Below are 26,215 nucleotides of genomic sequence, written 5' to 3' on the forward strand. Positions count from 1 at the left end.
TTAACATTTGAAAAATCGGTAATGTAATAAATCAGCAAGAAAAGCAACATTGTAACAAAGCACGGAACGAACCAACACACAATCGTCCATGCGGCGCTCAGGGTGGAACAGGAGGAGAGGAGAAGGACGTCCATTCTGCTCCCTCCGTCAAGCTATTCTGCTGATTTCTCGTTCAGTATGCACTGCCTGCTCATGTGCCCACCTCCAACTCGTCACGCGAGTTGTCATTGTCGTCTTTGTACAGTCCAGATGCACCTGTGACTCACGTAGACTTTTCATTGCTCTGTGCGGTTTTGGCTGCCTTTCTATACATAATCCACCAAGACACCCGACCACGGTTGTAGCGGGGTGGGAGGGGGGTGTGTACAAAGTGCAGGAGTATTTAAGAAGACGCATGTTTGTCGCGGAAGCGAATCGCTGTATGTAGCGTGTAAAACAGTTTGCTATGGTGCACACAGTTGTGCGTCGTAACCGAAAACTCGGTTTTGAAAGACTGCTCACTTCATTGTGTTTTAACCTCAGTTGTAAAGGAATGTTTTAAGGATCCCTTGAGATACCCCTCACAAACCGTTTTACACGCTGCATATGGCGACTCACCTCTGCGAGAAACATGCCTCTATGAACAGTCAAGGTGGCTCGGAGGTACATGAGGCCTCTACGACACACGAAAAATGACACCGTTTTTTCTGTGTTGTCGCGTCCAAGTTGGTGGGCGTGGCTCTGCGAGTTGTCGTCGTATCCAATGGTCTTGGAGTTGGTGGGCATGGCTCCTTCCTGAGTGCGCCATAGGTGTCTGTCGGCGGCTAAGTGAATCCACACCCCTTCCGGCATGCTTTCCATGGGTGTCTTGCCTTAGTGAATTATATATATATACTGTATCCTGAAGACACCCAAAGGCATCAGGTTAAATTAACTGGTGATGCTAAATTGGTCCTAATGTGTGATTTGTGTGTGAGTGTGTGTTCTCCCTGCAACAGACTGGCAACCCTGTCCAGGATTTGTTCCTTCATCCCTGCCTTGCACCCTATGATGGCTGGGATAAGCTCCAAACCATCACCACTAGCTAAACCCTAGTCTGGATTAAGAAAGTTAGAAAATGACCACTTCTACAGCAGCATTTAATCAAAACAATCAGAGCATAAAGCAAATATGTAAGAGACAGAAAAACAAAATGTTTCAAAGTTGGCAAACATGCAATCTAATGTACACGGGGACTCATTAATGCTTTCAAGTAAAATAAACATTAAATTATAAATAAATTAGAAGATAGGCAACACTGATTTAGAAGTAGGGAATTCTGATTGAGGGGTGAATGTTGACACACTGAACAGGCAACTGCAATATTAGCTGCAAAGCATGTAGTTATGATTCCAGCTGTAATTTTACACTGCCGGCAGATAACAGCAATACCAGGTACCAACCGCTGGGTGTTTAGAGAGTGCAGTATGGCTAAACTCCAAGGTGACTGGTTTAGTCTCTACCAACTGTTAGTTCTGTGTGAGTGAGTCATTTAACCTGTCGGAGTTCCAACTGTATAAAAATAATAATAATAATAATAATAATAATTATATATCTCTATCTATAAACAGTTGTAACACAGCCACCAAATGTACCTGTAAGGAATTTTGGATGCTGTTTGCTATAGAAAAGATCCTTGTTCGCTATCATGTGTGTGCTTAATGCAACATGCAAGACAAGTAATGCTCAGCTTAAAGTGCAATGAAAAGAAAACAGACAAGCATACGTTTTGGACCTCACGAACAGAACAGAGCCTTTGTATGTCTGATGTTTAACATACCATGACAATAGAAGAAAAAAAAAAAAAAATCCATTTGAACTCATACCTTATACCTGGAAAGTAGTTGTATACAGCACCAGCGCAACCACGGTGCATATTGTTGGTGCTTAGAAAAAGGGTCTGCTCACAATACTTGGCAATTGTGTTCCTTTGATGGAAAGTCATCATTGAGTTGTATAGTTTGGTATCCCTTGTGATTCACAGTCATGTAATCGGACAATCTCACGCAATGAGATCAGCAACTGCAACCATCAAGTTTGACATCCCCTCCGACTAGAAGTCCTGTATGGTGATGCCTGCTTTAGTTAACAGATTTAAAAGTTGGAGTAGCCTTAAATTTTTTATTTTGCTCCTTCGAAATGTCAGTTATCAAAATTATTATTAAATATTTTTGTAGCTGTGAATGTTGTACAAAAACCAGTGACAACAGAATGCAAATATGTGCATTAGTAGACTACATTAAATACTTGCCCCCATTTTAGTCATTTAAAATATCACATAGGTAAAGCTGTGGGCCAAACAGACTTGTGGTGGCAGAAATAATGACGTACAAAGTCCCAGATCAGTGTCCTATTGGCTGTTGGCTATGGAGCGTCTGTGTACATTTCTTAAATGTAACCTTTTTGAATGAAGGGCCTGAAGGTAAAATTGCTGGCACTACAGAATACAATAGACAGCAGTCTGATCAGTGTTAGACAAACACTGAATTATTATGATGTGCAGTTATGAGATTCTTTTTAAGTGCAAGGTAAATACTGAGGACAGATTTGTTCTTGCTATACTTACACAGCAACTCTTACATAATTAACTCTTTCAGGTCAGATGTCGACTTTAGCTGAAATTCAGGAGTAGTGGACTGTAATCAGCTGTAAACTGTGACAAAACCCAACATTACATTTAGTTCGACTCTCTTTGCTAGAATGAAAGCTAGCTTTGTTGACCTCAACTCCCTGTGTGTTCATGAGTAGCAAAAAGCAAACAACCTCTAAAATGGCATCGACATCTAGCAAGAGACCAAAGTGAATATACAAAGCAAATTACTCTGTGGATAACATTTTGCATATCACTGCTGAATAGGACTCTGATGCGTCACACTCCGATTTTTGATGCAAGCGATCTGGAGATGGAGATCGAAAATGAAAGAGGTACTGGCATCATCTGATTGGTCACCAACCGATTGTAGCGCTGAACGCATTTGTATAGCTGATGTTCCTATTGACAAAGTTCTCTTGGGAGGACCGCCACTTACGATGACAAGAAGTACAAACCAGAATGTGTCGCACTACGACTACTACCGGATGTGCGAAGACAGCCAGCCTGGTACGCATTCCTGCTGACCATTGAGCTGACCCAGTGCAGCCGCTGCTGCCAGAGACACCAAACAGGCGCCAACAGCAGCCACAGCATGCAGCAACATACATTTTAGGTTGATTTAGGTGTGAAACTATTGCTTTGTGCGCTTTTCAGAAAACAGTTTTTTGGAGAAAAATATTCAGCCCTCAAAAAGTGAATTTCTTCTTACATTAATTTCTAGATAAGCGATTCTTTGCATTTTAATTTTCTTACCTTACCTCAGACAGCAAGAGAATAAAGATGATGTACAAGTGGCTTATGCTTGCTTCTCCCTGCAATTGACTTTTATTGGGGATCTGTTTCACAGCTGTTGGACAACTAAATTAATAAAATATACAAAATATACAATTTGAAGTGACCTCTCTCTCTCACTCTCTGAAAAGCATTGCCGATTTTACAAACTCATCTCAATGGGAAGTTCTGAACTTTCAAACTTTGCACAGCTCAATGTTTTCCGAGATTTAATAAACAAAAGCAGAGCTTTTCTGGACATATTTCCTTGGAGGATATGCATGCCAAATTTCAACAATACTAGCCAACCGGGAGTTGAGTTGTTTAATCTACTGTAGACTAAAAGACAGACATGGCATCCACAGTAGGTGCTTTTCTCTTTAAACATGAATGCATCAAAAAAATGTGTACATTTATGGCAACCACAAATAACTGTTGTGCCTTAAAGGGATATCTAAAATGAACAAAAAATATAGTTTCATACAGGCAATAATACACCAAACCAGATTGTCAAGTTGCAGCGTTCAAGCTGTCATAAAGGAAAGTGAAGACATAGGACAAGCAGATAGCTCCATGTGCTGAGGAAAATCTAAAAAGCTGCCCACCCCTGATACACAGTACATAAAAGGTACCTTGACCTATGGGACAGAAGGAAACTGCACTGTCCATACAAAGAAATCAAAAAAGAAATTGTCTTGTAGGGTGTGTTGCAGCAAAGAAGCCATTTTTGCAGAAAGGCAAGAAGAAGAAGAGACTGCAATACAAGAAAACTCAAAGCACGGAGTGACATCCAGTGGAGTAACATCTAATGCAGTGAGGAGTACAAACTTGCCATTTTTGATTCACAAATACACAGGTATGTCAGAAGAAGAGTGGATGTGAATGACACGGATGACTTTCTGCAGCAATCTGGTGGAAGCTCATGGTCTGAGGGTTAATTGTTTTAGGGGATCTGCTCAAAATAGATGGAATGATGACCACTAAGGAACAGAAAAAGATTTTGATTGATCACACTGTACACCTTCAGGACAATCATGACCCCCCTCCTCACCCCATACACTGCAAGCACAATATTTACTTGGAGTGGAGTCTGCAGACAGAACACCTCAGAGCTTTGAATACAACGGAAGCGGTGTGGGATTATTTGAAGAGGGTAAAGAGCAAAAAAGCAATTTCAGAGTCAAAATAAAAGTTTAAAAGCTCTTGGGAAAAACAATGCTTGGAAGAATTAGTCACAGGACTACTATATATATTAACACACACACACAGAGCAGTATACCAAAGATGAAAATCTTCAGGTTTACATTCAAAGGGAGCCCCACTTGTGATAAACATGCTCGTTACTTTTTATTCTAATGGCAGCACTATACAGAAAGTGATGTTGTTTGGTAGCCCAAGACCGTTGCATATTATTACACAGGTCTGCATGAACTACCATAAATAAAGCCAGATGGAGTTTTAATGCACAATATGAAATCAAAGGACTTTTGCAGGCTATTCACCTGCACTAAGTGGTGAACTTGAATCAAACCCAAAAAATATTTTGGGTTACCTGGCAAGGCTAATCTTTGGCTCATCCAAAAGTCTGTTTTACAATTATAAAACAACAAAGTATTAAAGTAAATGTGCCAAATTATATGTAAAGTCATTGTGCTTGCTTTATCTATACATGAGTTTACACTGGAAATTCAGAATTTATAATGTCAAGGTATCTGTTAGAACATTAGAACATTGACCCGAATACAATATACTTGTTTGTATTACGCTTATGTGATTAATAAATAATAAATGGCTTAATTAAGGTTCCTGTTTACCTCTGGCTAATTTCAGGTGTCCCTTAGGCATACACAGGATAAGCAGCTTAACCATTACGCGGTCATTATGCTGTAACATCTTTGGACATGCCCTTCACAACACCTCTGACATAACGGACGCAGTTTACATTGTCTGTGTCAAGCTTAAAGAAGAAAAAAGGTGGAGAATATTTTGGTTCCTATAAAACACCATAACAATTATGCTAATAAATGAAAAAAGCGGTTGACTGATTAGTAAGAAAGAGAAGGAAGATCAGCCCTCAGAGACTCTACAACACAGAGAACTACTTGAATTTTTAAAATCATCCCAGTACAGATCTCATTCCATTCAAAGACGATGAATCATTTCCTATCTGGCGGCAGCTGCCAGGACACTGATTTTGCAGGGATCAGTCACCTGAAGAACACCATTTTTTGTTTTTTTGCCGTGGCCTGACAAAGTGGGCTCACTTCACAGGACATCCTTAAATGTACATAAAACAAACAGCCACTAACTGACATATTTACAACTCCTTTCCATAAATTGCCTTTCCAAAGCAATGCCACAAACTATTAGAGCTAAACAAAATACTCCAAATCTTGCCCAACACTCTGGGGAAGACCCCTGCTCTTACTAAAGAAGATCCAATATGTGAGGAGGTCTCTTTCGCTTCCAGGAATGTAAACAGGTCTCGACAGTTTCGCTTTCTCTGGCATAGGCGCTCCAGACTTGGCCGGCAGCACAGAGCGACGCCACAGCAGACAGTCCAGACAGCAACACTGGTGGCGGTGGTGGGAGGGGGGCACAGAGTAATATGCTTTCTGAATCAGCAGAGGAAGCCCTAGTCGTCCACTTGTCTGCCCAAAACGACAGATGCACACACAAGGGGCTTCTCAAATGTACCTGATTCAGGGCCAGGAGCGACAGGGGAAGGGTCAAACAGGGAGGAGAGTTTTAGAAGTAACAAACAAACAAAGCCTTCCAGGACTGCCCACCCCTCCAGACTTTTCTGCTGGCAAGAAATTTCCTTTAAAGGAAGTACTGATATTTTTCATGTTCAAGGAAACCTGCTAGAAATTTGATATTACAGAAATGTAAACAGACCACTCATCTGCGGGAAATGGACAGGCGCAGCAGTCACCTCACCCACATACATACATCCCATTTCTCTTATGTCACGAAAAGTGTCGCCTATTCAACTGCCGCCATACCCCCGCCCCATTCACATGGTGTACAAATACACACAGGGCCCTCTGAAAATACTTCTTTCAACCCAATGGGGTGGAGGACACTGCGACTTTACACTGTGGCATTTCAGTTGGGCATGTGGCTAAGCTCAATAATTTCTCATTACCTGCTTGTCTGCTTTCAAACACTATGTTGTCCTCCTCAGGAAACAGCTGTTAAAAATAGATGGAGACAGGCGTACGAGCAAAAAGAAAACTCAAGAAACAAGCGCACACACACACACACATATATAAAAGGCTACACAGAATGCCACGTCCTAGACGAGGCAGGCAGCCTACTGGAGCCTCTTTCAGTATTCTGACTTGCAGAATGAGCCACTCTGACGAGACAAATTCTGCATCACACTCTCCCCCACATTGCCAAGGGTTGATGGTTGTCAAAAGGCTCATGGGCCATATTTAGCGGCTGCTCACTTTTGGCACATTTTTCTTTCTGTATAGTTAGTCATAACTGTATCGCCATCATGTCTGCCTGACAGGCCCGTCTTTACCATCGTTACCTTCAACTGCACTGACCCTATTCGTCTTAAAATTAGAATTTAAATTAGTTAAAAAAATGACCTTTACATTACTAAATGACCATTTGGATTCACCTCTTAATGAGACAATGCATGTACAGCACAGGCTCGTTAACAGCATTTTATTCCCAGTTGTTTCCAAGAGAAAGGAGTTGACCCATTTGTCCAATCAGGCATGCTTTGGGAAGAGATGTAATAATTGCATTAAACAGTAGGAGAGGCCGTTTTTTTCCCCCAAATCTAGAGACTAACTCATTTGGTCATCACAGTAACTTCTTGTAAACTGAGCTTCAAAGAGAAGCCCACTGTCAAGAGAGCCGAGCCACTCACTGCACAGACAACATCTTTGCATCCGATTACATTCAGAATTTAACTTTCCAGCTACACATTTCTTTCACTATTTTCAAATTAGGAACTTTGTTAAACAGAACCTGCCCGATTTTCCCTCATCTCGCACCCTCGTCCATGCTGGAAAAAGTTTCAAGGACTTAGACACCATCTCTGCAATATATAAAATTATTTTACAATCCCTCCCTTTCAAAGATCCAAGAGGACACTGGGAAAAAGATCTCTCACTCAACCTATCAGAAAAGGAGTGGAAGGTAGCAATGCAGAGAATTCACTTGCGCTCCATATGCACAAAGCATACAATTATACAACTCTAAATGATATATCGAGCACATCTGTCTCTCTTAAAAATGTCCAAAATGTTTCCAGGGCAAGATCCAACCTGCAAACGCTGCAATCAAGCTCCAGCCTCACTGGGTCACATGTTTTGGGCCTGCACTAAATTAACGTCATTCTGGACCAAACTGGACCAAAGTGCTTTTCAGACAGCATTGGAGTCCCAATCCCTCCTAACCCATTAACAGCTGTGTGTGGTGTTCTTCCAGATGGGCTTACAGTGGAGAAGGACAAACAGACTGTAATTTCCTTTACTACACTATTGGCACGCAGACGTATTCTCCTAAACTGAAAGAATGCTAACTCTCCTCTTTTAAGTCAGTGGGTAACTGATGTTATATACTATTTGAAATTGGAAAAAAAATCAAATATTCAGTTAGAGGATCTGTACAGAATTTTTTCAAAACCTAGCAGGATCTAATCAATAATATTTTAGAATAAGCTTTATCTCCGCATTTCTTTTTCTTCTCCATTCATCTCTATTGGCCTATTAAACTCATCAATTTAGGTATGTTTACAAGCCTTAAGTTTTACCCCGTTGGCCATGCTCTCTCTCTCTCTTAGGGGTGGGGGTCAACTTGTTTTCAATCCTATTTTTTGTAAAAATCGATCAAATTGTATGGAATGATTACAATAAAATTAATAAAATAAAAATAAATAAACAAACAGTAGGAGAGGTAGTTTTCTTTCCCCAAATACAGAGAGAAACTCACTTGGTCATCACAGTAACTTCATGTAAACTGAGCTTCACAGAGAAGCCCACTGTCAAGAGAGCCGAGCCACTCACTGCACAGCAATAGTCATCCGCTGGGGTGTCAGGTTTTGGATTTCAGAACTCACCTTAATCTACCAAGCTGCCTGGGGAACAGCAAGCAGCAAAACAAGGATACCCCCCATAATTGCCTTGATTATCAGGGACCTGGATTACACTGGAATGTACTCTTGCTATGTCTTGGATGTTCTACCAGACGGTTGTGATGAGCGCCCTCTTCTACGCGGTGGTGTGCTGGGGAGGCAGCATAAAGAAGAAGGATTTCTCACGCCTGGACAAACTTGTGAGGAAGGCAGGCTCTATTGTAGGAATAAAGCTGGACAGTTTGACATCCGTGGCAGAGCGACGGGCGCTGAGCAGGCTTCTGTCAGTCATGGAGAATCCACTTTATCCAGTAAACAGTATCATCTCCAGACAGAAGAGCAGCTTCAGCGACAGACAGACTGCTGTCACCATCCTGCTCCGCTGACAGACTGAGGAGACCCCACACTATGCGACTCTTCAATTCCACCCGGGGGGGGGTTAACGTTAACATTATACAAAGTTATTGTCTGTTATACCTTCATTGTTATCACTCTTTAATTTAATATTGTTTTGTATCCGTATGCTGCTGCTGGAGTATGTGAATTTCCCCTTGGGATTAATAAAGTATCTATCTACTTGGGACTATTCATCGCATTTAAACACACTTAAAAAAAAAAAAAAATCAAAGAAAAACACACCATATGTTTTACTGGTAGGATTTTACATCTTAACCAAACCACAGCAACCCAAATCCTCTTTGCAAACATCACTAATCCCTGAGAATCAGGTGTAGAAAAGCATTTCCCACACAGTCGGTAGTAGTAGGGTGATGTACCGTGTTAGCCATTATGGATGCAATGAGAAGTGAAGCAAAATGACAACTTTTATTGACGAAATTAACAGATTATACAATATGTAAGCTTTCGAGGCAACTCAAGACCTCCTTCAGGCAAGTGGTAGTCCAACTTTCCTGGAGTAAGGGGCCCGAGCCGCCCCGAAAGCTTGCATATTATAATCTAGTTAGCCAATAAAAGGGGTCATTTTGTTTCACTTCTCATTCCTCACATAGACGGTTAGATAGTCCTGCTAGGACACGGAATTCCAGAGAAATTAGCAAGATTCAAATCCAACACCAGCTCTGTTTTCTGCTAAGCCCTCAAAGTGACTAAACTACACATCTCCTTTCCCACCTCATTACACTTCCACTACGTTTCTATTTTGTCACTCAGCTCCACAGAGAGGAGGTTTCAGAAACTATGTGAGCGTAAAGAGCAGGGGTGGCGGTCATATCTGCTGCAAGAGTTCTAACGTGGACCAGCAACAGCGAACGCATAACGGACATCCTAATTCTCTTCCACTGGCTACCTGTGTTCTCCAGGATTGAATATAAAATTCTAGCATCATACAAAGCTTTAAATGTCCTTACACAGGACTACATCAGTGGCCCTCACCATCACTTTGCTCCTGTTCGCCCACTAAAGTCCTCCGATTCTGACCATCTTGTTGTGCCCCACACTAACCTGCACTCTGACAGGACCTTCAGCTATATAGTGCCCAGACTGTAGAATGACCTTCTGAAATTAATGAGATCGGCGGATTCCATTCACTGTTTTATTAAACAGCTTAAAACTCCTCCATTCAGGAAGGTGTCTAACTTAACCTGACATTCTGCCTTCTCTTTTCAGTCTTCCTCTCTGTCCATAGGCACAGTAGAATTTGTGTGTGTGTGTGAGTTATATCACACAGCATTGTTTGCTAGGCTTTCTTTTAGCAATTTACTCCGGTTTATTGTCTTTAATTCTGTTTAATGCTTTTGTATATCTTGTATCTATCGGTTTTAATGCTCTATTCAGAAAATATCTGTACACCATGTTACACAAACCTGCCGTTTCTTTGTGAAACTCTGTGAAGTGCATGGAAAAGGCACTATATAAATAAAACATATTATTGTATGTGAAGGAAACCAGTAAGAATGCGGATCATTTTTAATTACACAGTGTATTCATGGATACAAACTGCAAACACCACCCACAGAATCTCCTCTCGTGGTGTCAGTAACTAATCATTCACTGACTAGAACTCTGATTTAACGAGCATACAATTAATCCACCGCTTTTCAGCATTCACACCAGCCATCAAAATCCCTTCACTTATGTTTCTTTGTATACAAGTCCTAAAAGTGTCTGCCAACAGGAACCACAAAAGCCTGTAATATCCAGGATGCAGTGTGTCAAACTCTTCTTCATATCAGCAGCTAATTGCATCCTTCCGGTCTAGTGGAGAGCAAAACCACCCCCCAAAACCCTTCTCAACTTAAAAAGTTAAAAGTTCTGGACAAGTGACTCTTCTAAAACCGAAAACTGTCCACACCAGACCACGGTTTTCACGTCAGGCAGAAGTCAGCCTCTTGAAATTGTCTTCGTCTGAACTCGCCAGGGCGGCTACAACCCAGCTGTTTCCGCCACAACATAAAGGCCAGACTTCAATAAACCACAAAGTGTAGAGGCATGCCAAAAATTTCGCCAGCTCACCTCTTACAAGCAGGCAACTCTACGCCCCTTGAAATAAGTATTTCAATTTAAAAATTAAAAAAGATGGAGGCAGTGTTCCAGCGACTCTCATCTCGGGTCACTTAGCAGCACACAAAGTCCACTGGAACTTCATGAGCATGTGTGGGTGGAAACATATAGGGTGACTGAGCTACTCTCCTTAGGGTTCATACAAACAAAGAGGCTGAAAGAGAACACACAAGCAGATGGATGGAAAAATCTACATGTCTGGCTGGTGGCAAATAATACTTGGGAAGAGGGCATGATGGGGGAGAAGTGAAATTTCAAATACTCTGATTGTATGTAGTCTGGTGAGCTGAAGGGCTGAACTACAAAACAGAGCTCCCCTCTAACAAGGGAGCAATTGACATGACAAGAATGTTTTTCAAAAGTCGTCAGATTTAATAAAGTGCTCGACTAAATATTGAACTCTGGATGATCTTTCTAATCTAAACACCATGCGGCTCATACACACAAAAAAAACCACCAAAAATAACTATGGCAAAAAGACCACCATTTGGGGTACACATACCGAACGAAACACACCTCACACCTGAATTCTGAGGGAGGGATCAAGGCGTCCCCAGCAACCATTAAGCACACCAAGACCACTAATGGACACTCCGGGAAATGTACAAAAGTCACAGAGCTGCCACCTTTCCCACACGTATACACGGAGACCATCCAACATGCCACGCACTCCCGAAATAGCCCCCATCATATCAAGCCCCTTGAACTTTGACGGACACGTACAGATTTTCGCCTACTTAAACACTTTCGAGTCATCTGAACCGCACACACCGAATATCCGCGTAAACTCCCGAAAGTCACAAGCATACAAGACAGCTGTCCCCTAAATGTGGAAAAAAAAACACCGACCTACACCAGATCCCCACCCCTTAATCATAACTCTTCAAAGTTACTAGTATACACCACAAATCACACCAAATACCCCGAAACACTTCCAAATAGGACTCCTACACAAAACTGGCTCAAAGTCTCACACAGACTAAAAACTCGAAGCGTCTCACGCACACACTTGCGCAAACAGTCCGAAACTGAGGTGTGCGCGCGCGCGTGCCCGCCCGTGCACGTAGGGCCGCCGGACGCTAAGCAGGCAGGCAAGCAAGCAAGAGCACTTTTAGGCACAAAGGGGTCGTGCGGTGACGGTTTAACTCCGTACCCCTAGTTCCCCGGTAACGTTTACCTGTCAAGCGCAGCTTCACGGGTCCATTTCTCCGTACACCAGGGTTAGACATGTCCTTGAGGCTGTCCAGCTCGCGGCGGCCCTCCGAAAGTGTCCTCCTGTTTGGCTGCGCGACGCTCCCCGCCCCCCGCACTCGAGCTCTCTCTCTCCAGTTTCACTGTCGCTGAACAATAATGGAGTCAGCGCGCTGTGGCCCGGATGTGCATAGCATTACCATGACGCTCTGCGCGCTTACACGACCCGAGCAATCCCACTGCGATCGAGAAGTACTCGCTAAATCTCCACAGCTGGATCGAAGTGGGCCTGCTGCTCTTCTGTACTCTCCACTGGACTGCAGCTTTCTTGTGACTCCCCGAATACTCTCGGCTCCACTCGGCCGGCGCGTTGTTGCCGTCATCAAGCGCGAACGCGCACGTCTAATCCTAGTTCGCATCACGGACGCGCCTCAGTTTCGACGGCAACTTTAAAGTACACGAAATAACACAACTTTGGACAGCAGGTTCGTGCTACGTTTTGTTTTAATTAGCTTTGTCACTCACTCATTGCAATATATTCCGTACTTTTCATTTATACTTTTTTATGATACGTTGGTCCCTTAGGTTCTGCTATGGAGTGAAGTAAAGGAAGTGCATAAAACTAAAATAAAAAAAATAAAAAAACTCGGTTAGAACAACATGAAAGATGTCGGCAATGGATTGGGCATAATTACTGGAATCAAATGATCCAGGGCTCAAATACTAGAAGTGGATATGGACAATCTAACGCCCTGCAATATTTAATTGATTCCCACCATCCCAACACCTGGAATGGCCAGTGATGAGTCCAATTCTGATCAGCAGCATGGGCAGTCCATAACTAATGACAAAGTGAGGAGACAACTGAGGACACTACACACAGGAAAAGCTGCAGGATCAGATGGTGTCAGTCTTCGAGTTTTTAAGGCTAGTGCTGACCCGCATTGTGGCATTGTCTGGTTTCTGCTCAGTCTGTCACTAGGGGTGCAAAAAGCGCTGGAAATTCCCTGCATTGTTCCTGTTCCAAAGAAGGCAGGCGCCTCTTCACCTGATGACTATAGACCAGTGGCACTGACGTCTCAGATCATGAGGACCTTTGAGAGGCTGGTCAAGGATTATACGAGTCCACTTATGGTAGACCACCTGGACCAAGATTGGAGAGGAGGGTGCAATTATCTAAGTAATCTATCGGCTCCACGAGGTTTATTCTCTGCTGGACAAGGCTGGCAGCACTGTGACAAGTATGTTTTTCTGAATTCTCTAGTGCCTTCAATACCATCCCTGTTAGGGGTAAGCTCAGAGATATGCTGTTGGAATACCTTATTGGACATTGAACTCGATTGCCAGTTGCCTGGATAATTTGAACAGACCAGAGTTTGTGAGACCAAGAACAATCCTGTCACCTTTTCTCTTTACACCTCAGACTATAACTACACCAGTTCATGACACTTGAAGAAATTCTCTTGATGATTCTGCACTTATGTGGTGCATCTATAATATATGAGTCAGGTGGAGAACTTTGATAATTGGTGCAGAAGGAATTGTCTGCAACTAAACGTATCAGTAAAACCAAGGATTTGTGCTGCAGTCAGTTTACCTTAGATGTTGGACCTGGGAACGTCACACCTGAGTGGATCACATTCCAGTAAAATCAATATAGACGTGTCCAAGAAAATCTTTGATCTGCTTGCTCCATCACATGAACAAACTTAGACTTGCTAGACCAGCCCAGAGTTTCAGTGTTGGAAATCCGACATAAGAGGACGTTCTGGTTGAAAATTTTAACTTCTCGCTTCAAATGAAACACAGCATTAGTTATTGACGTTCACTGTACCAAAGAGCCTCCACACCCAGTCACTATTAAAGGAGAGGAAGTGGTGCATTGCTACAGATTCATGGGGGTCCACGTCAACAACAGGCTCAACTGGTCTCATAACACACAGGAACAACAGAAGAAAAATAAAAGCAGGCTTTTACGAGACTGTGTTCCTTTAATGTAGGAAATGAAATCATTCCCATCTTGTATAACACTGCGTTGGCCAGCTTATTTTTTTGTTTTTTTAAACACTATAGTGTACTGGACTGGTAACATCAATTCACAAGAGGCCCAACCATATCAAACTATTTAAAAGGGCAGGTTTGGGAAGATGTGCTGGTACAGTGCATTGCCACACCACCATACCATGAAGCAGCTCAGGATCTCAGCAGCGCAAACCCTCATCACCCCAGTCACACCCTCCGGAAATGACCATCTATGTACCACAGGCAGGGTTTATGTGGACGTCCCTTGGCCTGGTCATCAACAATAAGGATCCTGCGTGCAGAACTAGACTGGTGGAAATCGCACCACAAGGCCATATAGTGGTGTATCCTATGCCCCCTTAATACAGGTAATGTGCCTCATTCAGGACACAAAGTCAAACCAGTGGTACACAATGATTCTCTGAAGAGACACAGTACTGAAGTAGTCCAGTCTTCAGGTCATTGCTTAGCATCTACATCTCACGACCATATAGCAATGACAGGAAGCACCAGGACAGAAGAATTTAAACTATGGCTACTAAGAAGGATAAATTACCCAATGAAAAAGTCCTGGAAAGGATTGGTGAAAAGCAGAACACTTGAAACAGTGAGAAGTGGATGGGATGTGGACTGAGAGGAGGCAAATTGATGAGAATTGTGCTGGGGGGGTAAACGGATAGAAAAAAAGGGAAAGAAATCAAGGGGAATACCATGTTCTAGTACATAAAAGATAGTAAATCATACCAAGAAATGAAGAGGAGGAGGACAGACTATTGTAGAGGGACTGGCAATCAAAAGACCCACATTATGATGCCAGATAACTACCGCAGCAGCAGCTCAGTCACGAGGCACACATTTGCCCCCCTGGAGGGGGAAGAGAATGAAGACAAGAGTGCCTTTATGAACAATGCTGCACATTCTCTCTGTGATACACTAACACAGAGAACTTTCAACTAACAAATTACTCAATAGAACTTGACACAGGCTCCTTTATCACAACAGAAATCCACTTGCATGATGCTTCACTGTGAATAGAACTGCCAAGTTATAACAATTTTGCTTCTGTAAAAAGCCAGATTTCCTCCCTGCACAAAAAGTAACACCTACAGGACTTCTGCTTTACTTTGCCGTTGTAGCTTTTTTTTTTTTTTTTGGAAGGAAAGCCAATTTTAGTTCCTGTAAGTGAAGCCCTGACTATCTACCCCAAGCGAATCGCTTCCATCACCGTTCCCCATAATTCAACTGGCTACTTCTGCTCAGGAGATTATAGTAATTTTTTTTTTTTAATATTCTATGCCATATACAGTACATCCTTTTAGGGGTAAGGTAACTGGGCATAGAACTGGTCCATTTGTACAGTAAACTAGAGAAAGGTGACTAAATGCACATGCAGTAACTCAATATGCTGTAGCCTAACCTTAATTCCTTCCAGCCTACCACATAAAATTCCATATCTACAGGAAACAAGCAGCACTTTCCCAATATTTAGAAAATTAGTGCCTCAGTCTCCATAACTTTTGGTCCTGTGCCTACAAGTAAAAATCCTCATTTTGTCCACCACAAAAGTGGACTAGACCTATGAAATGCAAGTCAACAACCTTCTTACCTTCTGTCAACCCTCCAGAACCCCAGCTGCCTCAAAATCTCCATTATTTCATTCTAATCAAGTAATCTAATACATTAAAAAAATATATCTAACCTTGAAAAGCATGGGACAGTAGCTGCAAAGAGACTAGAACTTGGTCTTAAGTATCCAGCAGCCCAAATATCAAAGAAAAACTCACTTATCGTATAAGGCAGCCAACCGCTTGCTGCAGCTAAAGCAACAATGTTAAAACAACCCATGAGGATGGTGAAGTGTGAAAAATAATGAAATGGAGGTTAAGGGCCCTGCCTAGAAAACAGGTCAGTCACAACTTAATTCAGATTTTCTGGAACACTCACTGCACCAACAGTATCACCGTGTTCAAGATCCCCTTTAGTTTCTTGGGAAGAAGTCAAATATTCATCCAAAAAAACAAAACCACCAAATACTTTATTATTTTTTTTTTTATATACAACAGTGAAAAATAAGACCAACAAAACATGAAGACAGACAAAACATGAAGACTGACAGGACTGCAAGAGGATATTACAGCAGACTCCACTAGAAGTTGAAAGTGCCTGGAACATCTGCTGTCTGAAAGGCGTAACTGTCTCCAGTGCTGTCTGGCACCACATTTTGGTCCTCCTCTTCCTATGAAAGAAAAATCAGGATAAAACAGCATTTAATTAAACTGAAGATTAAATAGTAGAAGCATGTTTGCTAAAAAAAATCACTCATCAGAAAGATCCATTATATATTTAATAACTGGACCACTACACAAGTACCATGCTTATGGTTTCTCACACAGGCGGGGAATCAACTGCCTGCATGTTAAAATACCTGCAATGGGCAACACGCTCCAAACTGTTTTACCAAAATAAATCAAACATGCTGTTGCACTCAAGACATTACATTTTTAGGCATCAAGCATTTATCAGCTGGGTGGACAGATAGAGATATTCCACTACCTACCTCTGCAGAGAAGTACTTCTCAATAATATTAAATGCAGCATTGTAAACTACTTCATTGTCATGTGACTGGAGAGCTTCAATCTTGTCCAATCCACCACACTCTTCAATCATGATGCACAGTTTGTCCACACAACCAATCTTCTCAGCAGCCTGTTAAGCAGAATTGAAACTTAGTCTAGTCACATTAAATGACATATCCACACCTTTCACATCACGTTACATACCAAAAAGATATTGGAGATTGCATCCAAAATGACCAAAATTGTTTTGCTGTCTTTTGTGGACAAAAGGCTCAAGAGTGGCTCCACAGCTCCAGCCTGCACAAGATACACCACCTGCTCCACAGTTCCACCACTGGTGTAATTAGTTACAGCCCATACTGCCTCCTTCTGAGTCTTGTAGTCACTCTAAATAGGAGAGATAGCGATTTAAACAAGATATCCAGGAAGATTACAAAGTTGATATGAGAGTTTGTGAACTTATGGGTAGCCATTAAACACAATCTTGTAGTAGCAGTACGGTCACACAGGTAGTGCAAGTCAAAAGATTCAGTTTTATGAATAGAAACCTTATCCAAGGTACATTACCTTTTGGAGGACTTCCACAAGATGGGGCACCAAGCCATTGTTGATCACCTCCTGAATCTGGATGCTATTTCCAGCTGTAATATTGGACAGAGTCCATGCCGACTCTTTTTGAATATTACTTTTTGGATGGCGAAGCAGAGTTGCAAAAACAGCTAGAGCTCCTGCATCCAGCACACTCTGCGTCTGCTCATCTGTTCCAGTGACTATATTACCAATAGACCTTAGTGAAGGAGTCTAGGGAAGTGGAAGAGGATAAATAGGGTTTAAAAAAAAAAAAACAAAAAAAAAAACACACCACTGGAATTTTTAGTTCTCAAAGAGTTTCACCACCAACACTTACCACTATGGAGAGCTCTCTAGAACCCATCAGCTGCACCAGGCGAGGTACAACCCCAGTCTGGACAACCACATCAATCCGATCATTAGGGCCATCAGTAAGGTAAGAGATGGCCCAACAAGTGTCTGCAAGAACTTCACGATCATCATGGTGTAGGAGGCGGACCAAGGTGGGAATGATCTGTTGCACTGCTGACAGGGGTGGTGAAGGGTTCTTATTGCGGCACAAATTGGAGAGTGTCCACGTGATATTTCGTAGATAACCAGACTGTAGAAAGAAAAACGGGGCTTAGCAGGACAGCTATGATGTTTTTATTTACGGAAAAAGTGGGGGGGCGGGGGGCGAGAGGAAAAAAACCCTGCTATAGACCACTTTGGAACTAGCAGGAACCTACCGACAAGGCTGATAGTTCTGGGACAGCTAATAAAGCAAGGAGAGGCTCAATGGCACCATGTTTGATGACTCGGTCTCTGTAAGAAGATCCATCTCCTGAAATTGAATTGAAAGCAATCAATTGTATACACCTTATTTTCAACATTGCTGTGGATAAAAATGCAGAAATGAAGAGATTACAGACCAAAAGGTGGATGGCTCCCTTCTCACCTGCAATGTTACCCAAGGCCCAGACAGCCTGCTCACTAATGTGGGCCTGAGGGGAAGACAGCAGGCTAATGAAAGCTGGGATAGCACCGCCGTCCACCACTGCTCTAGTCTGGTCAGAGCTGCCCGATGCAATGTTAGTAAGAGCCCAGGCTGCCTCAAACTGAATGGGACTGCAGTCAAATAGGCCCAAGAAGGAGACGAACTTGGGGATGAGGCCAACATTGATGATGCTGTCAATTGGGGGGTGTTTTTCTCGGGATAACAGCTTCCTGCAAGCACATAACACTCAATTACAGGAGCAGTACAACACAGTTTTTACAGAAATGGCAGCAAGTATGAGCAAATACCTGGCAGCCTGTGTGGCCTGCAGCTGCAGTTCTAAATTGTTGCTATTTACTCCACTCACAATCTCCTCCACGGTCCAGTGTCCTGCACCCTGTAAAGTACACAGCCTTAGAGGACCAAGCAAACTTTGGTGTGCATTGTGAATACTCAAAATAAGGACAGTGAAAAACTTAAGTGCATCACTTTAAAGCCAAGAATTTTTATAAAATGCTTCATTTTTGGTAAAAAAAACATTCTACACCTTTTATCTAAATGGTTAGGCTTAATGCAATTTTTAAAAAGTAAACGGTACCGGACGGTTCTGATTCTTCTCTTGCAGTGGGGACGTTGCATCCACAAAGCTGCTCACATTCCTCCTTTTGAATATCTGCTCCTCTTTCTTTGCTTTCCTCAGTTCTACATTTGTTTCAATTCTCCTCCTTCTCAGCTCCTAAATACATAAAACACAAGGTAATAAAGCCTAAAAATGTAAATACTAAGCCATACAAATAATTTATGAAATCACACGTATACCCCCCATTCTGGCAAAACACAGCCACCAAGGTTTGTGCTTTGCTTATTTAAAACAAAAAAAACCCACCACAGGTACTAAACCTAACCGGCGATTCATGTCAAACTGTACCTTACATAGTTCATCCTGCATTGATTTTTTTTTTTTTTTGGAAAATTGTTCTAGAAGTTTGTGGAGGTATTAAACTAATGCACAAATTGCAGTATATAAAATGGGGACACTTCATTTTCCAAAGGGTTAATTGCTCACGATCCTGTTGATGAACGTCAGTCGACCTCACAGCCTTGAACCCAAAAGGTATTGGACTTAATATGCTTTAGCCTAGCTTTGTTGGGCTGAATGGCCTGTTCTCGTCTAGATTGTTCTAATTCTAATTCAATGTTGAGTTACTGCATGTGCATTTAGTCACCTTTCTCTAGTTTACTGTACAAATGGACCAGTTCTATGTCCAGTTACCTTACCCCTGCAGGTTAAGTGACTTGATCAGATTTACACAGGAATTGGTACAATTTTTAACATATTCAACTGAAACGCTACACACAAGCACTGCCAGAAATAAACAGGTCATAGCTTGGTGGCTTTAAAGAGCCTGGGGATGTTACTCATGTAGTACATGATTTTTTTGATACTCCTTTTTCTTTGCTTAAACACATTGCTTTACAACAATGAAAAACAGCGGTTTCAAAAGAAGCTATATAAAATGAATTGGACATTAAAGAAAAAAATAAAGTGCAATGTCTTTATGTAGAGCCATGTTATAAGGCATTATAAATTGTATTTGTTGAAGTTTAAAAGAGAATTCCGACAGGATCATGCAATGCAGGCCAAATTTAACATCAGCAGCTCATGCTGACCCACATACCTAACCAGTTTCTTATTTACAGGTGCTGGTCGTAAAATTACAATATCATGACAAAGTTGATTTATTTCAGTAATTCTATTCAAAAAGTGAAACTTGTATATTAGATTCATTCATTATACACAGACTGATGTATTTCAAATGTTTATTTCTTTTAATTTTGAGGATTATAACTGACAACTAAATTAATCATTGTACAGTTAGTCATGACTGCTGCATTTTGTAATTAAATTACTATCACATAACCTTCATTTTTGTTGGAGTTTTTTTTTTTTTTTTAAGAGAGGAAAATAAAAGGAGCTAAAACCAATCATGCATTTCACCTTCTCATATAAAAACTGAATGGTTTCATTCCCAGTCAACTTCAGTATATACAGTAGGCGTTTATAAATCCTCAAGAGAGTATATATTGTGGTCAGGATGCTGGCCTGCTTGAACAGGATAAAAGTATTTTAGAAGGTAGAACCTTCAGCTATAGGGCACTACAATTCTGGAATAACCTCACATACAGATATTAAAATAAACTGGTCAGTGCTCCAGGTTTGCGGTTGTAGCATTTCTTAACTCTTGGAAGAGCCACTGCATTGCTCTTTTGCTGTAGGGATTGGTTTAAGTTTAGCAGTGCTAAGCCTCTTTTTCTCTTCAAGCTATTGTGTTGCCACTTTGCCCAGTTTGGAATTGACTTTATCAGCAATAAGGGGATCTAACCTCCCCACGGATTTGTACTGTCACACACGTGTGCATGGGAGGCAGCTGAAGGGCTTAGAGAGGACTGATGATACATCTGCCCCCTGGTGGGGTGCGGGTACGCCAACACTCGGAGTTCTCTACAGGTCTCTCCCGGGAAATCCCACCAGGAGCGGACACCTCGAAACGGGACACATCATTTCCGGTCCCGGCCCCGAGGACGACCTCACTTCCGCCCTCCGTCCTATAAAGCCTCCTGCCTTTGCTCTGGCAGGCAGTTCTGTTTTGGACTCTGTTGAGTAAACTTGACTCTGAATGAATCAATTTCGTTTGCAGTTGGGAAACCGGATTAAAACGGGTGGCAGCCCCAAACCTTGCCATGCCTCAAGTCTCTTCTTTCTACAGTACTCTTCTGATAAATGCTATTTTCCTGCACAGTGACCAATGTTGGTAAACACCAGAACTAGAACCAAGTTATTGGATATCAAAACATTCGAGAAATGTAGATTACCAATAAATGTTGTCTGCATAGAATAGTAGGCTAATACCACAATTAAAAATTTTGCAATATTTATATATTACACACACACACACACACACACACACACGGACCACCCAGCTAGAGCGATACACCACTAGTTGACAAAAGGTGGCGACACGATGCGTACTTAGGGTGATGCTCAAAATCAGCAGGACTTGCTTAGATCAAATTAGGCCTGGGGTTAGGGAGAGACAGACCAGACACTATTCTGGTAGCATTGGGTGAAGGGGATGGGGGGAAAACCCCACCACAACCAGGAGCCAGCCCTGGTGAGGGTGGCAGTCCATTGCACACCCAAAAATGCACAAAAGGCCAAATTACAATCTCCAGTTAACTTTACTTCATTTGACCCAATAGATTTAGTTTCAAATAAATTAAACTTGTCCAATTGATTGCATCTTCTGCTCATTGTACTCTGCAATTGTGCACATATTGCAACACAACTGATTGTACAATCAAGAATGTTAACTTTTTGAAATATCATCCATTGAGAGATTTCCTGCTGAAGTGCAATTTATATGCAAGAACTCAAAAGGACCAACTTTTAGGATGCAGGTCAAAACCTGACTACTCTAAACATTCTTGCTATGTCCGTGTGGATTTTACCAAACTCCTTAGTGACTCAGGCCGAGATTTTTAAGCAAATCTGGAGCTGCGAGTGAACAACACTGTGCTACCCAATTGAAACATTTCACACAAATTTTCTGTGGTTAAAAACTACAAGAAAAAATGATACGTCAGTAAACAAGACGTGAAGCAAAAATGCTGCACACTCACAAAAGCTGAAGTTTATATAAGCTTTTCAACTAAGGTTAAATAGACTAGATGTGAGGAGATGCATCAAGCAGAATACGGTCAGACAAAAAAAAGGAAGAAAACTTGTGCATTTCTAGGGGGTCTATATTAAAAACACCCTCTCTAGGTGGGCCACTGAAAATATTTCACTTGCTGCAGAATTTAAAGTTGCCCAACATATTATAGTTATTTAAGCTGCATTGTTCTCATATAAAAATTAACTGAAATTTCTAAGGGCCAATTACAACAAAAGTAAACAAATACCTCAAGTATAAAACAACCAGTCCAAGTTGTGTTACGTCCATTTTTGACAATTATTTAAAACGATCCAAAAAAAGGACCTGTGAATTAATGGACACTTATTTCCAGGCCACTGGAAACATACCTCTAGTACAAGCGCTCCATTGCTGGGATGATAACAAAAGTGTTAGTATGGCGTGAAGTCCAGGTTAGCTCAAAACATTGTGGCCTACAGGGGACTCAATTTATTAATTGTTTTGGGTGGTGCATTTTTCACAGAAATATTCCTGCCTTTACACCACTAATACTAGTATTAACTAGTAACCTAAAAAGTACCAAATTCAGTATATTCCTATACAAAATTTTCTAGTTGCTCCACGTGTGGATTTGCTTGATGGCAGGCGGAATTTTTCTCTTTAACCTAATTACTAATCACCCATGATATCACTCATCCACTGCTAGGTTGCACACACAGAGCATTCCCCGACTGCTCTTGACATGGGTCTGTGGCAACAGGACAGGCAGAATACTGAACAGGAAGCACGAGAGGCGGGAGACAAGAGGAAAGTGGAGGGGGGGTGGGGGAATCTGCGAGATGGGAGAGAGGAAAAAAAAGGGGGGGAAGAGAGGAAAAAAAAGGGGGGGAGAGAGAGAGAAAGAAAAAAGGGGAGGGAGGGATTTCAGTTCTTTACAAATGGCCAGCAGATTCCAGATTTCAGTTGGTAGTAAAGCATACGAGGGTGAGAACACCCATTTTGAATGTGCACAGAAATAATATGCACTGCCCCGTCCATAGCTTTACAAATCAACCTCCTCATGAGAGCCGGTAGCCTCTAGACCAGATTTAGTCCATTCCAGGTCTACCAAATTTTTTTTTTTGATGAATCAAGTTCCAAGATAAACCCACTTTTATTGATTTTTTTTTTTTAATAAATAAGTAACCTGGTAAGAATCAAAATCAGCACAGTCCTATACATTTTCCTATTCCGTTGAGTACGCTAGCTTGTTGGCAGGCGCAGTTCTTTAGGGACTTGGTCTTGCTTACACCAGGTCCCATTTATATGAAGGGCACACACTCGAAGTCCAGGTTGCTCATGTGCTCTGATGTCATCACTAGCTGCAGGCTCTCTTTGTACACAGTGTATAGAATTCAGAAGGCTGAGACGCACTGGCCAACAAAAATCATCATCTGCAATGTCTTACGGACAGGAAGATTATGACTGAAAGACTATTTTGCTTACTCGTTAGGCGTTTGCATTTTGTTACCCATTACTTGCACGGTATTAAAGAAAAAAACTAAACTAAAAAGTCTACATACTATACTGTTAAATCATTTATGATTTGAAAGGGTCATTTGACAACGATACGATAAAAACCATCATGCAGTTACTGAAGTGTCACTATCTCTACACCAGGAATGAAAAATTTTATTGGACATTTGACAAGAGAGAGTCTACAAACTGACAGAACATAAAACATCTCTCATGCATGTAGGCCAATGTGGACCATGCTATAGTCTGCAGCAACCCTTACCAAAAAAATAAAATTGTTCCCACAGCTCTAATAATTTTCCAACCTTTTAGGCACTGCATACAGGATGGCTTAAAATAAAACTGCAAGTTGCATTTTCTTTATACATATACTGCAACATTTTACAACTTTTCAACTGCTTACAGCACAGGTTCTTAAAACATCTTAATCCGAGGGCTTCATCCATCAATTATCCAACCCGCTATATCCCAACTACAGGGTCGCGGGGGGTCTGCTGGAGCCAATCCCAGCCAACACAGGGCGCAAGGCAGGAAACAAACCCTGGGCAGGGTGCCAGTCCACCGCAAGGCACACAAACACCAAGCACACAAATAAGAAAATTGTTAGCATACTGGGACCCAAGAAAATTTTAATAAAGGCATCAGATCCATAAACAATAGCCATATAATAAACTGGTAACGGGTTTGTTTCCTTTGAGGCATACACAAGTGCCTGGTGCAAGCTTTAGTAAAGCGGAGAATATCAATTTTTGTGGTCTGCATGGATATAATCTTTGAAAAGATAGTATGAAATCACTTAATTCATGGCACTACACAAAGAACAGTTGAACTTAATTGTCTTAAAATAATTTTTTAAATACAATTTTTCAAATTTCACCAACTAACAGCATAATAGTTTAAATGATTCAACCTAACCCAATGTTCATCAACTGTCAGAGGAAACGTAGCTTACTTATTCAAAACTTTTTGCACTATAGGTATTTTATACAGTGACAGGGTAAATCTTGATGAATAACTCGGCTAACGGTCCAGTTTGAAATGTTTAATGGCACCGAGTGACATCATGCCGAATGTCTACAGATATGTTCTGATGTTCTTACAGCTCTCAATGATCCTGTCATTCACACTACCAGTACACCGTAACCTTTTAAAAACTGGGTTCACAAGACGACATTCAACTTCATGCAAAATCTTCGCACCTCAGTTACAGATTTACAATCAGTGTATGCCACGCAAGGAGGCGCCGTTCACGGCCGCATACAACATACTGTATATGTGTACCCCTACTCTTTTCACTCGCCCGTCATAACATTCCGAAAATTGTGCCGAACCCGTTTCAATATTTCTCAGCCTTCCTTTTTTTTGGAAATAGTAAACATGGAGAGGCAAACATGTCTGAACTCAAGATATATACAAATGAACGTTAGACTTGCGTGGGGTAGACAACGCAGAAAACTCCCTCACAATAACGTGCCCCGTCAAATTTTTAATTTTAGTATTTCTTGCAGTGCAATACACAAAATCTGTCACGATTGTCATAGACGTAAACGAGCCGCACTGCCAAGAGGCAACATTCAGGACTCAACCAGCACTTAAGATGCCACCGATATCAACACTGAAATGTTCAGTCTAAAGTGTATATTCTACAGAAAGCGGCACGATGACCTTCGTACTGTACATTTAAACTCCATGAAGCCAATTCATCAAAAGCTACCTGAAAGCCTTAGATAAGAATATGCGAGACATCAATCGGTTTCGATTTTTTTAAACCAAGCTGTGAAGTTTTTTGAAAACGAAAGTGCCTTTTATCCAATGTTACCCTCAACCGCCGCTGTCATTTTATGAAATTCACAAAGCAAGATACTTGGATTAACAATTCATTACGATCTATCTGGAATAACGTGGAAGGTAATAATCTTTCTGGGATCGAGCACCATGACACTTCTCTTCCTTTTAAAACAAGGGTTCAACGCGGCCATGTTTTCCTACACTGAACCCCTCCCTGACCGTCTACCAAGGTAAAACTCATTTACGATAATTAACTCAAAACCTTTTCGGAAGATTTCAAGGTAGTTACACACACAGTGATCCTCTCGAACCCAAACAACTATCACACACATTGTTCTTTTTAATAAATCATAAACGTGAAAGATGTAGGCCTCACCGATGCGTCTTTGCCTTTGTTTTTGAATTGGCCCAGACGAAAGTTGTTCTCGTTGGCAGCAGACATTGTTCGTACAGAAAGTCACCAGCAAACCTACAACTGAAAGAAAAAAAAAATGAGCCGAACGTGAGACACCTCTGATTTTATCCCAGCTTCCCTTTCCATTTAAGCCATATTCAGCCCTCACCAATAGCACGTGAAGCCTTCGCAGTGAAATGCCGGTCTGCTACAGGAGGCGCAAAGCCTCCAATGCTTTAAAGCCCACCACCACTCGAAGCACATTGGTTCGCTGAAAATATAGATACAACGTTATTGGTCGGTTCAAAAAAATCCGGGGACGCCAAGTGGAGAGGTTGTCGCAGTAACCGGCCGCTCTAGAATCTCGCGAGACAAGGACGATTTGAAAAAAGCACAGGCGGTGACAGCGCAGTACAGCGTGGCTGACTGGCTGCTGCTCTGCGGCTCTGTTCGATTTCAACATCCGTCATTTACTGCGTGTCCGCTG

At 41.7% G+C, this 26,215-nt stretch overlaps 2 protein-coding genes and 1 long non-coding RNA gene across 3 annotated transcripts in view; 1 reads left to right on the top strand and 2 right to left on the bottom strand.

Moving 5' to 3' along the window:
- The window catches only part of smurf2 (SMAD specific E3 ubiquitin protein ligase 2), a 66,923-nt gene extending 54,431 nt beyond the window's left edge, over positions 1-12,492 (bottom strand). Inside the window, exon 1 of the mRNA XM_039740585.1 lies at positions 12,178-12,492. Within this exon, the coding sequence (XP_039596519.1) occupies positions 12,178-12,229 (52 nt within the window). The 5' untranslated portion in view covers positions 12,230-12,492. The remainder of the gene's footprint in view (positions 1-12,177) is intronic.
- Positions 12,493-12,564: 72 nt separating this feature from the next.
- Positions 12,565-16,354, top strand: LOC120518034. The gene is made up of 2 exons (XR_005631163.1): positions 12,565-12,676; positions 12,777-16,354. It is a non-coding gene; the product is annotated as an uncharacterized LOC120518034 (long non-coding RNA).
- Positions 16,230-26,003, bottom strand: kpna2 (karyopherin alpha 2 (RAG cohort 1, importin alpha 1)). Its single transcript, XM_039740586.1, has 11 exons — positions 25,898-26,003; positions 25,711-25,809; positions 18,935-19,072; positions 18,645-18,733; positions 18,298-18,566; positions 18,089-18,183; positions 17,698-17,961; positions 17,358-17,591; positions 16,995-17,177; positions 16,771-16,920; positions 16,230-16,449 (listed from the first exon to the last, which is right to left on the bottom strand). Exons 2-11 carry the CDS (start codon positions 25,774-25,776, stop codon positions 16,360-16,362), a joined length of 1,578 nt encoding a protein of 525 aa, XP_039596520.1. The 5' UTR covers positions 25,777-25,809; positions 25,898-26,003; the 3' UTR covers positions 16,230-16,359.
- Between the last annotated feature and the right edge of the window lie 212 nt (positions 26,004-26,215).

This window comes from Polypterus senegalus, chromosome 17 (assembly GCF_016835505.1).
Source record: "Polypterus senegalus isolate Bchr_013 chromosome 17, ASM1683550v1, whole genome shotgun sequence".
NCBI classification, from domain to species: Eukaryota; Metazoa; Chordata; class Cladistia; order Polypteriformes; family Polypteridae; genus Polypterus; species Polypterus senegalus.